Source organism: Pagrus major, chromosome 10 (assembly GCF_040436345.1).
Source record: "Pagrus major chromosome 10, Pma_NU_1.0".
In the NCBI taxonomy this organism is placed as follows: domain Eukaryota; kingdom Metazoa; phylum Chordata; class Actinopteri; order Spariformes; family Sparidae; genus Pagrus; species Pagrus major.
In genome coordinates this window covers 23647031-23661910 of record NC_133224.1, presented here as the reverse complement: position 1 = coordinate 23661910, position 14880 = coordinate 23647031, and the positions used below count along the sequence as shown (strand labels likewise).

The 14880-nt window shown below is 41.2% G+C and overlaps 1 protein-coding gene across 1 annotated transcript in view; it reads left to right on the top strand.

Moving 5' to 3' along the window:
- The window catches only part of LOC141003409 (adhesion G protein-coupled receptor L3-like), a 207784-nt gene that overhangs the window by 75670 nt on the left and 117234 nt on the right, over positions 1 to 14880 (top strand). Inside the window, exon 4 of the mRNA XM_073474740.1 lies at positions 2805 to 3018. Coding sequence (XP_073330841.1) covers positions 2805 to 3018 — 214 coding nt within the window. The remainder of the gene's footprint in view (positions 1 to 2804; positions 3019 to 14880) is intronic.

The window sequence follows — 14880 nt, the reverse complement described above, 5'->3', positions numbered from 1 at the left end:
AACTAATCAAGATTCATCACATAAGGTTATATAATGGAAACCATGCCGGGCTTTTTGTGTTTTTTTTGGACAGATCTCTAAAAAATAAAGAAGATCAATAATCAACACAATATTGGTCTCCTTTGTTCATTTATCTAAGTGCACCTGTCTAAGTCAACCGACGTATGTTATCCTTTTTCTTTGCCGTTGTCAGTTTCAGAGAAGTTTGGTGTGATCCAGACCAGAACTTCTCAGGGGGGCGGAATAAATCTTCCTATTAAGAGGGAGATAATTGATGGCTTTCATCACCAGCATGAATACATTTATTCCAACCTGTGATGTTTCAGTGGCAAGTGCGCTTTACCGTGTTGAGGTTTGACTGATTTTTAAGAAACCAAATGAAATGACACGATAATGAGGGACTTCTTTTGTTGTCTCACCCCACCGTATCTCTTTTTTTAAAGGTTTTTGTTTTGTTGTTGTTGATTGTCAGGGAAATTTTCGAGGGAGTACCTGGATGACGCTTGAAAATATGAAAATGGCAGTGATCATTTTATAGCCTAATGTAAATGCTTTAAGATGTAAAATATCTTATATTTCACATGAAATATCGCAAAATGCCCGTATAGCTCATGTGAAATGTGTTTCATGTGTACAAAACTGCTAATGTGTGTGCTTTTTTGTAAGGATTTAAACCTGACGGGTATGCTAACATTTTTGTCTTGGTGAAACTTTTCCTCTGTTAAATAAGGGCTAAGAAATATGTAAAAAACATTCCCAAACTCACTTTGGCAAAATGACCGAGCAAGTCCAATATACACTCTCTCTTTTAGCTCTCTTTTGTAAATGCTAATAAGAGGGATGACAGTGAATTTAAAGGTGAGGTTGCAGGCTAAAAAACCGAAACAGTTAGCTGAAAGACGCCAAAATGCTTCGTAGCAGGGAGATGCAGAGATGAGGGGAAATTATCTGCATGCTTTTCACATTACCTGTTACCTTTTATTCTGAGCAGATTAAGTCGTGTCCGCATTATCCGGTAACTCTTTTGATAAAGCGAGACAACCAGGATGAGCTGGTACAGAAGGAGAATGCCATGTGAGTCAACATGAACAAAGTTAAACGCAACTTCTGTCAGAAAATAGTCATTATCACAGCTTCAAGATGAAACATGAGCAATTTTCCCATCACCTGAATCACAACAATATTATATAATGTGATGATTGCGCTGCTGAGAAAGAAGTCAGGACTGAAAATGTCACACTAACAAGACAATTTTCAGACAGAGAAGTCTGTTACTTTGCATTTGGCATTTTATACACCGCTACAAACAGAAAGAATGAGATGATTGCTGCCGTAAATGTGTCTTTGAAATTCCATTCTGTGTGACAAAGTAATTCCGAGTTAAGGTAGTTTTTTTTGTTAACTGAAATAACAGAAACATAATCACAAATGTCGTTTCCATTTAGATTAAAAGCTCAGAAAAAAACTGTGAGTGGACCTGAAGGTGACATTATTTCAGCGAACTGATCCCAAGGTACAAAAACAAAGTTCTGTGTGCGAGTATTTGTAATATTTCGATTGTTGCACGAAATGAAATTGAGCCTCGTTTTAATTTGATACGAGGTCCATTTTGTAGCCGTTACGGAGCTTCCAATCCCATGACTTAATGGAAATTAAAATCTTGTGCACACGTTTGCTTCACTTATTGCTACAAAGGTAAATGTGACAATTAATCATGATATCGCTTTCAGGTGATATTGCCTAGCTCTAGTTTCTCTGTGCTGTTTTTTTCTGTCTCTCTCTCTTTCTGTCCTCGTGATGAATGTGTGTGCCCGCCGGTGGCTCTCGCAGCTCAGACACTCGTCTGAAGGGATGTTTATAAAAATCTATAACTGCCACAGTCCTCCTACAGTCACTCAGGCCAGTGTTTACGTTTCTCGCTCATTTTTTATTCTCGCTGTAAACACAGAACTCCTGCAGTCTGTTGTGCACATGCCCGCTCGTGCGCGAGTGTGAGCCTCCGCAGACGTGCGTGGGCGTGCGTGCGTGCGCCTGTGTCAAGGAGAGGGGAAAAAAAAGGCAGCAACCTCCGAACTGCCGCCGCTCGGTCCCACTAGTCCTCCTGGCCATTTTGGCTCTGCGGTAAACAGCAGATTTTTTATTTTTTTTTGCCAAACAGACTCTCTGCTTTGGCTTGAGGCACCGTGCACCTTTTGACCCGCTGCCTCCTGCCCGCGTGTAGTTTAACTGAAGTGCACTGTGTCACCTTAAAAGACAAAGCATGAGGCAGCTCTTATGATTTATAGATTCTGCTCTTGAGGGAAATTGTAGCAATTTACATGAGACACACTCCGCTCTGCTTTCTTTGTCTCTGCGTGTCTGTCTGTCCTCTAATTTCTCAGTTGAATGCTCAAGTAATGAATGTTTATTTTCTCACAGCCGAATGCAAACACCGTGTCTATTTCCTTGTGTTTGATCCGTGTCAATCTCTCTTTCCACAACCCCTGGCTTCTCAAGGGCCCCTGTGGTATTGCTCATCCGCCCACTCCAAGCAACCAGCGTCCTGTCCGCCCACACTCTCTAGACCAGGGTGGACAACCTCTTCTCATATGCCTTAGTGTCAGACCTTTTGATTGCAGGTCCTCCCGTCTGTTCTTGTATTTTCCTGTAGGAATATACAGATTTATTTTATCTACAAACCCTGACACCAGGATGAAGTTGTATTCACACTAAAGTGCGGAAAGCCTTTAACCACAGTGAAGCAAAAGGGAAGGAATCAGAATAAGTCATACTTACTCTCTCTCTCTTGCTCTTTTTCTCTGCAGCCTTCAGTCGAGCGCCCATCCCCATGGCGGTGGTGAGGAGGGAGCTGTCCTGCGAGAGCTACCCCATAGAGCTGCGCTGCCCGGGCACGGACGTCATCATGATTGAGAGCGCCAACTACGGCCGCACCGATGACAAGATCTGTGACGCCGACCCAGCACAGATGGAGAACACGCGGTGTTACCTGCCAGATGCATACAAGATCATGTCTCAAAGGTAGGGATGTGTTTGGATTCATTACTTTGACATTTTTGTATGAATTTTGCTAAATGGACTGGGAATTTCATTGGACTTTGCACAAAATGTTCAAACTGAAATTGAGTCTCATTTTTGCCAAGAAATCAGTGTTTGTTTTGACTTGCCCACTGATGTGGTGAAAATTGTTATTACCAAAAACAAGATTTTTTCACTTTTGAATGCCAACATCCACAGTTAACCAGCGTGGTTAAAAGAGATGGCTAAGTTAGATACAACACTTACCTGTGAAGAGCAGCAGGTGAGTTAGCGAATGTAAATACGACATGTTGGAAAAGTAAAATCTAGTTAGCTTACCCTGCTAGCTTCCACTTTCTCAGTGGGGTACATACTTTATTGTACAATGGGTCCTCCCAAATGTTAAATGTTGTAAAGACAGACTGTTTAAATGGCTGAAAGGACCCAGGCAATGAGGCGCTCCAACTCGTAGCCCGCTACAGAAGTTAATGGCAGATCTTTTATTTTCCACAAAGATGGGCCTGTCCAAAAATAGTTTTATCAGGGTATCTGTGGATCCTTAAAATATCTTAAAAGGTAGCTAAGGTAAAACAAATAATACAGATGACTGGCCCACAGGAATTAAAAGTTTTGTTTTCATTGTATTGTGCTGTATGTATGTATTGTATTGTCCTTCCTGTTACCCGATGCTCATCTTAAGACAACCCTCAAGGACTTTAGGGAAGATGTATGGTCTTTTTTTTTTTTAAATCTTTGTTTAGTACAACCTATAATCGACAGTACCATGTCATTTTCGTTATGGAGTTGTCAATCACCAATATATGAGACACATCAACTGAGAGGAGGGGAGGAGCAGACTTTTTAAATCGTTGAGCGCTTCAGCGGATGTGTACTCCATAGTTGGATAAGCTCTTAAGATGGAGGAAAGAGCGGATCAAATATGTTGAGAACAGCTAAGACTGTACAAAGAAGTTTTACTAAACAGACCGAGAAGAGACGGGGAAGTTGTAGTCCTTTTCAGAGAGAGAATGAGAGAGAGAGAGACCAAAGAGAGCTGATGTGTGGTGTCGTCTGTGGGGACGATCAGCTTTATATTTTGACATGGTGCGACCTCATTTTCTGACCTTTTGGTGTGATGAACAATATGTTGGCAGTTTCAGAGGAGATAATTAGTGGAACTTCTCAGTATGTGTGATATGCAGTCGGGTTTGTTGGATGTAATTATTTCTGCAGTCTGCACCTGGACTGTGCTTTTGTTCCTTGAAAGTGTATATTTTAGCTCAGCTGTAACCATCAGTGATTTAGTCAAAATTGGTGGTGTGGTGAAATGAAAGTGTTGTCGTTTAATACATAGATAAATGTTTGACGTGAGCATCTCCCTCTAAGAAAGTTGACATGAAGCACTTAGTGCTAAATTAATTGGGCTAAGCTCAATAAATCAATTGCATATATGATTGGTAAGATAAGGTGATGTAGCTGTTTGCAGCATGTACTCTTGCATCACCTGGATTTGAAGAAGATTTTTTACAAGATATTGAAAAGGGCTTGTTCTTAGCCGCATTCTTAATAAAGGAATATTTGCATGTATGCATATGTACACATGCAGCCACTCTCGCAAACAAAATGTGCTTCATGCCGTTAAGTAATCGACTCAAGGAGCTGTGTTTGTTAGAAAATTGGGAAAACATAATTACCAGTTAATGAGAGATGCTGTAAATTCACACCTGAGGTCAGCCGAAATGGAATTACATGCTGCTCTCCTCGAGACATGTTTTTCCTCATGAAACAACTGTTTTTATTGATCTCGCCTCAGAATATGGAAATTAATGGCTTTGCGGAAAAACTGGTACACGGTATCACACTCAGTATGTCCATGATTTATGTGTGTGATAAATATGAGGTCTGGCCCTTGAGATTTGTTAAAAAGTAGAAAAACATGAGAGCCATGTTTAAAGTTTCCAGTGGTTTTGGAAGATTAATACAAAAGCCCTCCTGTGGGGTGGTGTATGGTTTAGTAACATATCCCTGTTATTGATTAATTGGGTCAAGAGTCCCAGTAAGCCATTAACACGTTAGAATGTAACCTCACCATGCCTGGCTCCTAATCTATATTAGTCATAAATCTGTTTCGACACAAATCCATGTTCATTTGAACTAGTATGAATAACATTATCAGCTATTTGTCAAAATAAAAATGTGCTCGATGAGCTTTGCTGCCATATGTGAGTCTTCTTTTCAGAGTTATGACCCTGTTGTGCAGAAACCGGGACATGGAGACCTATTTGTCAGGGCAGACAGAGTATAGTCTTACTGTGCTGTGGCTCTTGCGGTGTAATGGATTGCTAACATTAAGGTAATATATACACAAGTTTCTGGGGGTTTTAACCAAGTAGGCTGGATTCAAGAAAATGTACGCTTAAAGACAAGTGTGGACTGAATGTATGTGTAGTCCGTTTTAGCTCTTTTGTTGACTTATTGCAGCACTTAGAAGGCATGGACTCAATCTAAATTGCGAGCCTGCGTTAACGTTTGTCCAACTCTTTTTATGTCCAAAGCTTTAGTTCCACATAAGACGGACCCCTTTGAGAATACTAATGGACCTTTTGGGCTTTATCAAACAATTGCTCTTGGCTTTTTTTCGTTTGGTGCCATAGAGTTCAGATAATCAGCTGTGTGAAAAGCAGCTGATGGTAAAAAGAGGCAGTTTGAAACATGTTGTCAGATAATTGATGCACCCCGTGGCTCCCTTGTTCTCCAGCCGCCCACTCAGACTAAAAATCCCCGCAGGAATGAATCAACGGGTCTTGCCACTGTCAAGAACACAAAACTACCATAAAGTGCCAGGGAAAAGCGAGTCTTTTTAGCATCTCGTCGCAACTGGGGGCGTTTCGACTATGCTAAAAGGTAACCACAACCCGATTTCAGAGCCAGAGCACTTTGTCTTGGGAGAGGAAGTCGCTAAGTGGATGAAAGGTGTGGGTGGTTTGAATCGAGAATGGGTGGGGGAGGGAGGGTGCCAAAGCAGGGACGGGGCGAGAGGATTCAATGATATTTGTGGCTGCCGCGACACAGCCGCACATTAGCATGCGGAGGGTTAGCACAACAAACGAACGCCACCCCCGACTGTTTCATTGTCGAGCTGTCAGAGCCGTTGCTAGGAACCTGCGGCTAAGCTCATTAGGGTTAAAAAGAAAACGAGAACAAAACAGAAACAAGCAATCTGAAGAGAGAAAGTCTACAAAGGCTTGCGATAAGGCCCAGGTTACAACGGGGGCACCGAGGTGTGACTCGATATGTTGGGTTTCTAAAAGTATACTGTATGATTTCAGCGAGGATAATGTGGCAGTGTGATGCGCGAATAGAATGAACTGTAAATTAGTGTCACAGGCTTAACTTACAGTCTTGCTTTACCTTTTTAAATTACAATTAACTTGCTTTGATCAGATTTGCAGCCTCTGAGCCACCGTCAGCACGATCATTAAGTAATTCACACATTTATCACCACAGAAAATCTTTTTTTTCTTTCTCTTGTCTACTTCGTAATCGTCCGTGAGTCCATATCAGCAGTCTTTCATTAATATTTGAGCTGAATTTGATTCCCTCGTCTCATACTCTCCTGCCCCCCACCCCACCCCTCGTGTATTGATCATGCAGGATGTTTACATGCGCACTATAACCCAATCACTGAAAACAACCCCGAACACTGTAATAGTGTGATTAAAGCATTTACGTGGTTCGCAGTAACCCGATTTCCCCAATATTTTGTGGTTTCCATGAGTTGTTTGATTACCGGGCGAATGTGTGGAAGGATGTGCTCCAGACTACAGAAAACAAACGGGAGACAGTAAACGGACGGATTCATTGATGTGTTTTGTTCTTTGTGGTGGTGAATTTGCATAATTACACCGCTGTGTGTGTATAGATACTTTAGGTTTAATCTGTTTTTTAAAAGAATCGGGGCAAAAATTAACACTTACAAAGACGTTTGAGTTTAAAAAGCAGAAACTTGCTTATGCTCGAAATTACATCAGCATTTTTGTCCTGCAATGTTTTTTCTTACTTATTAGCGGTTTATATCAGCCCAGACTCAGTGATTTGCATCTGGTTTACTATGACGTTTCTGGTGATTGCTCAAGTCAGAACAAGGTAATTAGGATGCTACTTATAAAGTTTTTTTTTATATAAAAAACAACAAATAGGTTGCTAATAATGTGGCCTGCACGATACAGTAAAAAAAATATTTTGACAGATTACAATTGCGATATTAATCACGATTAGTGGATCATCATTTTTGCATCACAGTTTGTATTTTCACTCACAAACAGTACTGAAATCATGATGATGTGACATTTGTTGGGGTCCGTAAGACACTGGATTTGTCGGCCAGGGCATCTCTGCATTATATTCATTATAAGACTGTTTTGTCACACATTTTGTCATCTCATCTTCTTGCTTCTTTTTTATGGCATTTAATCAGCATCAGCATATTAATTTCCTGTTAGTATGAAATGTTAAAGCATGCTGATTGTTTGTATTCTAACTGCTAAAACTAAAAGCATACAAACTGAAATTGGGACACAGCGTCGGCAAACACGCCGGCAACTAATCTAATCTGATTATGTTTACCCCAATTTCAATCTTAATTCAACAAAGACAAACTGGTTAAAGTGTAATAATCTGAGCATTACCTTGAAATCAAATTAACATGCTTGTTAATGCACTGATAGTATTTTCCTCTTGTGGGACTTCTGGCCCCCTTTTTTTTCCCCCCTAGCCTGTGTACCACCTGCCTCTCCTGCTGGCACCAGTTAAGTCGCGGTGACTGGCAAGCGTGGTAGTTAGCATTCACATCCCGTCTGAAGATGAGCCACACTGCTGCCAGCTTAGTCTCTGTGCCAGGCTCACATCCATCACCGGCAAATGCCCGGCCATGTCACCAGCTCTCGCAAGCTGTCAATATACATTTAGGTGGCTCAATCCCTCTGCTCCCCCAGCCTCTAAGAGCTCTCCATTGATATTCAGCTATCAAACCCAAGTGCTACCTTTTCCAGTTTAGCACCCTTATAAAGCTGTATACTGGGCTACTTCGGCAAGGTGTTTCGTTCCATTACAGTCTTCTAAGCGAGAGCTAATAGCACCCTGTACCTGAGTGATATCATGCCGCTGAGCTTGTGAGTGCTGTAATGCATCTCAAAATGAAGGTTGTCTCGCACCACGCTGTGACAGGATGAAATGAATGGCCCTCTTTCATTAGCTATTGCTCCCTTTGTGCTGTGAACATCATGGCAGTGCCGAATCCCCTGCCTCTGGATAAACATGTCACCTATAGGTGGTGTCGCATTGCAAGCACGACGGAGGCTAATGATGCTGTAATTGCACCATGCTACCGAGGATTAATTTAGCACAATTTGAGGCCATTTGCATTTGCCTGTGCACGCACACTGCAGCCTGTGATTTTTGCAAATCGTTGCTATTCCCTGGTGGGATATTTTTGGAGCTCATTGTTTGGGCGCTGAGGTGTCTGTTTGAATCTACCTCTCTCCAAAAACGTGTATAGATCTGGTGCCATTTCCCATTGAGTGAAATCGCTGGAGAGACGGGGCACTTGTGCTATCAAACAACAGTGACCCTTTTCTCATCAGAGCCTCAGTGTCTTTCTCCTCCCTTTTTTGTGTTCCCCTTTTCCTTTCCCCAAGGCGGTGTGGCCTTCACGGCCAGTAATTACAGGCTATATCAAAGCTATATATCACCTTATATCTCGGTAGAGCTCAGCAGACACCTTAAGGGACAGCTGATAGCATTGTGGCAGGCCTGTGCATGACCCCTGAAGGAGAAAAGCAGGTCAGGAAGGAGCAAACCAACCCCTCCCACCAAAACACAACACCCAAACACCCAAACACACACACACACACACACACACACACACACACACACACACACACACACACACACACACACACACACACACACACACACATCCTTGTCCCTGTCTGCCCTGACTCTGCTGTTTTGTATCACTTTAATTTCCTTTCTAAAAATTCTTTCCACTGCTGTGTCATCACGCTTGTCATTTCAAAGAACAAAACATAATTTTGTATACCAGCATTTTGTGATAATGGGCATGACACTAATGATGAAGGTTAATAGATATCACAGCTTGATGAGTCTCTTGAGGACGATAAAACTAAATTAGCGCAACCTGTGATTTGAACCTGCTGGCCTCGTGACAGTTGACATTTGACAAACCCCCCTGTTAATGACGTTTATGCTGGAAATAAATACTTCCAGGCCATTATTTACTTCACAACGCTCAGGCTGGAATACATGAGACGAATGGCTCCTCTCCCGATGGATGAAAACATGTGCTGACAGAGGGACAAGAATGATTGAGGGATAAGAAGAGGGAAGCAGATGGGAGGATCCTTCCTCCTTTGCTGATGATCTTGCCCATACGTTCCAGTTCTCATTATCCTTGGCTTTTGACCTTATTTCAGAGTTGAAGGATTTGATGAGATATTTGTTTTAGCAGGAGAGGAGGATTAACTGAAGAATCCCCTCAGGTTTTTTTTGCCCATCTTCATTTAAATCCCCTCATCTAACATCAGGATGTCATGGGTTTTCCGGGAAGAAAACAAATTCCGACGCCCGTGCATTGCCTGCTGCCAAAAATACTAAGTCTTGACGTTCATGGGGAGGTTAAGTCGTACATATATGTAATGTAATTTACGAAATCCTATTAATTTGTGTTGTTTAATATCAAAAGTTGAGCGAGAAGCATTATTATTAAAGCAACAAAGGAAAAAATACTACAAATGATTTCATTGTGCATTGTCAGCAGTTGTGGTATACAAATAAACATATCAAATGCAAACATGATGTAATTCTAAACAACTTAAAATACAAACACACGCCTAACTGTCCTAACGTGCCCTCAGCTCTGAGGGTGGCTAGGCATGTTTTAGAGCGTGAACATCTGCTTCATACTCACATATCCCTGGTCTGGTTATGGTGTGTAGCATTATATAGTGCTTAAATGCACCTAGAATACATCATTTTACCTTGGCATTTTTAAAATGGCTGCTTTGTTGGGGGAACAAAAAACGATCAGAGACGATATCACAGTGTTCCATCGGAAATGAATAATTACTTCATAGAAGGTCACCATAAAAATAATCTAGCTGCTTGCATATACTCATTAAAAACACTGGTTGCCCTTAAAGATGAGCTTTATTTATTATCAACCACAAAAATGTCAATGTAGGGCATCATGTCATTAACGGAGTTTGAGAATTTAAAGGTGCACTCAACAGGTTTTTACATTTAGCTCCAGTTTATTTGCCAGACAGAGTACGACCCGGCCTGTGAAAAACAAGTTTAAAATGTAATGTGATGATGTCATCAGTTTCGGCTGCGATTGGAAAAATATGTTTAAAACCTTGAGAGAGATGGGCATCAAAAGGAGGCAGCATACATCCGGTGAAAGATGCTGTCGAGTTGAAGTGTATTTTGAGGTTGACCCAAATAAAAGTTTGGATATGTAGCTGCGACGGTGGTTCAGTTGTGACCATTTTCAGGTTTGTCCCACACCAGTGTTGGGCAAGTTACTTTCAAAATGCAATATATTACATAGTACTAGTTACCATCATTTTAAAGTAATATATCACGTTACAATATTACTGTTTGTGTAAAGTAATACACACCCCGACACTGTTCATAATGCAGTACAGAAAGCTGGCATCAATGCATAGTCTTAGGGTAGCCTCGACTACTTAACATAGTGTTAATACAAGCAAATAGCCAGCTGCCATTGGCATTAAAAGAGACTTTATCATGCTGAGCACATGTGAGAGGAATACCAGCGTTGTTCATGCATGACCCCCTAAACCCTATCAGAAGGCGACTCCCTTGTTAAAGTCAAGGTTTGCATAAACATTTAACTCCCCAAACAATGAGATTTCAGATGAATTAATTCATGACTTTAATTTTTGAAGTGCAAATATCACGCAGGGTCTGCTTTAAATTAAAGGTTCCATTAGGCAGATACTGTAGCAATAAAAGACTCTATAGTACTTTATTATATAGAATGATCTACCACTGATGCTACTTTAAGAAATTTGATTCCAACTGGGCACCCAAATGAGAAATTCAATACGCAGGGATAAACATATGTATGAACAATTTGCTGAAACCATTCACTTAACAGCATAGTAGATTATAGCGTGTGCATGTTGTCCATCAATCACCCAGCAGAGTGTTTTTTTTTTCTACCAGCCTTTCTCTGTTTATGCAAGAGTCATTGGTTTGTCTTGCTTACTCTTGGTTGGAGGCTGTTTTTCCATGATACAATTATGTGTTGAGCACCTGACTATTACAGAACAAAAACATGACCGATGAGCGCAGCGGGGGACAACTGCCTGTTGTAACAGTATGAACAAATAGAGAATGGTGGGTGGTTTAGCAGCCAGCGTTAATATGCAAAAGGGTATTAATAAAAGCTCTCTGACAGAAAGAGAAGATAAAGACCTCCGCTTGCTATAAAGCAAACTTGCAAAGTAATAAACACATTTTCCAAGTTCTTTGGATTACCGTTGGAATTTAAACCGCCTCTCCTCTGCATGTTTGCCTCCTGCCCTCACGTCACCCTCTCTCCGTAAAGACTTTCTAAATCAAAGAGGTTTATTTCTTTCTCGTTCTATTCTGTCCCTGCATTGGATGACATCACCTGACATTCATTATCCTGTCTCATTTTTCAGCCCGTTCTGCCTCCAACCCTACTCCAATCCTCTTTGATAAGAACCTGCCGCATTCAATTTTGGCCAATTAGTTGCTGTAAATTTCGAGCTGGCAGCCTATCCGGTCAGCCCGGGTCTCAAGACGAGGCCATGCAAGCCTCTGTGGTGATTAGACGAAAAAGGAAGCCTGAGTTGGCAAATGGGAAATGTTTAAGGACATCTCCCCCATACGAAGCGGATGGGAACCTCTCAGGAAATAGAGATAAAAGAAGAGAGGATTGACTCCAACCAAGCCAGTGGTTTGAATCGACCGTAACGCAGTCCATTTTTGGATTCCTGAGCTGAATGCCCCATAGACTTTGTTATGGCCCTATAAGTTGAGCTCTTTGCCAAAGAATCCAGAAGTTTGGTAGTTCTCACAAGAAATGTTATTCTGTGCCCCTTTAATATTACCCTCAGGAAGCCTTGCTCTGGTCATTGGTGTCAGATTAATAGCCGTCACAGTAGTGGCTCACTAAACATGGGTTTAGGATCAGTCCATTTGTCAGCTAGGGGAGTGAGTTTCACTTGGATGAGTGCAAACAGTAAAGAAAGGGCTAATTCAGACAGGAGCAGGTGGTTAGTCAGAGAGCAGGGAGCGCACTAGGCTTTTTCCTTCCCTCTATCTGATATTTGCCCTTCTCTGCGCTCCATAGTCTTTCATCCTTGTTCTTCTAGTTTTCTACTTCTTCGTCTTTTTTTTTTTAATTGGCAGGTGGGAGTTGGCAACATACACATTTGATGTCTACTGCTCTATCTCTTCCTTCTGCCCTGAAGCGCTGGATCCATTTTTTTTTTTTCTCTCCAACATAGAGAGGGCATGCAACTTCTTCTGACCTTTAATAACTTTCCTGGCTATTCATCATCTCTCCCTCAAGATAAAAACAACATCCTTTCATGCTGATTCATGGCTCATTATTGGAATGAGTTCCAAAACTTCTTGTGGCTCTTTCATCCCTTCAGTCGACCACTTTTGCCTTTAAAAACAACTTCCCTGTGATGTCTTGGCTGCAGCTTAACATCTGCAATTGTGGAGATAGTGTATTAATTGAAGATCTAAAAGCATAAAGGTATCATAAGTAATAACGCCAGCGTGAAGGACTGTAAACAAACTTAAGTCAATCTTTATGGTGATTCATATCCAGTGTACATTACCTACTTATGAAAAGAATATTCCTTTGCAGTTTGGTGCTCTGGGCAGCTTGCATGGCAGAAAAGTTGCAGTGCAATTAAAGTTCTGTGCAAATATAGTGAGGTGTTGACATCATTTATTTAATAAATCAGACATTTTCCGACGTGTAGTCACAATTAGATAAACCTTAAAGGTCCAATATTATGCTAATTAGCAGGTTCATGTTTTTATTTTGGGTTGCTACAAGAAAATGTCAGACTGCTTTAATGTTTGCAAAACATACTAGTTTTCTCATACCGTCCATTGCTGCAGCACGTCTTTTCATCCTCTGTCTGAACGCTCCATTTTAGTGCCTGTCTCTTTAAGGCCCCTAAAATCCCAGTTTGTTCTGATTGGTCGGCTGCCACAGGCCTGAGCAGGCGCCACCCACCGTGTTTCTGTATGAGCTCTGCCGGTGTTTTTGTTTTGTTGCGGGCGATGACTGTAAAGTTGTGACATCACAACCTTTGGCAAGTCCTGACAGCTTGTTTGAAGGCACAGTTTCTGAGTACAGGTTGTGTGAATTTCTCTGTGGATTCGGAGTTTTGATACTCATTTTCTACAATATGCGACCTTTTAAAAACATTTTTTTTTTTCGTCATTTAGAAAAGATTCTGATTCAGTTCACTCAGACACAACCGACACCAGACCGCTGCAGAATAACCACTCGTTAATCATTCTGTGCACCTATCCGACTCGGCACTCTCACATTTTAAGCATAACAAACGATCAGCTTTAGGAGAGGACGACTTCCTGAGGGACGCATCAGTGGACATACAGTTCAAAGTGAAAACTCTTAAGTCAATTTAAAAGTTCCTCTCTTTCCTCCACATTGCTGAATGATCTGGAGGCTGTTTGTTCCCACCAGTCTTCTCTCTGTATTCTCATCCAAAAAACCCCGGGTTGCCACGGGCCACAGCTGTGTGAGTCATCACCTTCCTTTCAACTTGTCTGGCACAACTAGCCTTGCATTTATAATTGCTGAAATGCATTTTAAACGGCAGTATAATGCCATGCAATGGAGTTATGATCGGAATAGTTTTGATGAAATATGATAGGGGGTGAGCAGACAATTTATCTTTTGAGGAGAAAAAAAAACAAAACATCAACAACTCTCTGTGGATCGCCATGTAAACAGGATTATTGTGCGGAATTGTCTGTTTATGCAATCATATAAACAGCTTAAACAAACTGCTTCAGTCTTGGTTCTGGCAGCGGTGGCATTATCGTTGCATATAAAAGTAAGCATATCTAATTGAATCCAACCTTATTAATCACTTAAGTGAAACAAAGGCAAACATCAAAATAATGTGATACATAATTCATTTAATTTTACGACAGAGCCGGCGTGCAGCTGGGGATGATTGTGTTGCCAAATTAAACTTTAAGTATCTCTGCAAACACAAAGGCACATTACCTGCCTTTGGTGTTGTGTAGTCGCACCTTGGCACTCTTAACCTCCCAGACAATCAAATGATCTTCCCAGCATGCTTTGGGGGAACCACGACCAGTGAACCTAAGGTAAGACACACCTGGGCTTTGGTGAAAAAGGTTTTTCTATTGTGGATTTGAATTTCATGTCAATGACTTTTAAATGTCATTGAACCAACTCCCCAACCAGTATGGCCTCAGTGGACCAGTGTCAAATGTGCACTTCCAGTATGAAATGATCAATTAGATCTTGCTTTTTATGTAGTGACCTTCAGTAATTCATTGCATCTAAAATAACTTTGATGAGTCATGTTGTCCTTTGATTGTGTTTTTTTTTGTCATTTCGATTAGTCTTCATTATTTGCTACTGATGTTAGGGCACTGAGTCATTTCTAAGCACTGTGCAGCTTTCTGTTATGCTTTCAAGAGTCAAAGTCTTTAGTCTCACAAAAAGAGGGCACGGCTTTCTAGTATTTTGCTGTTGTAGAACAA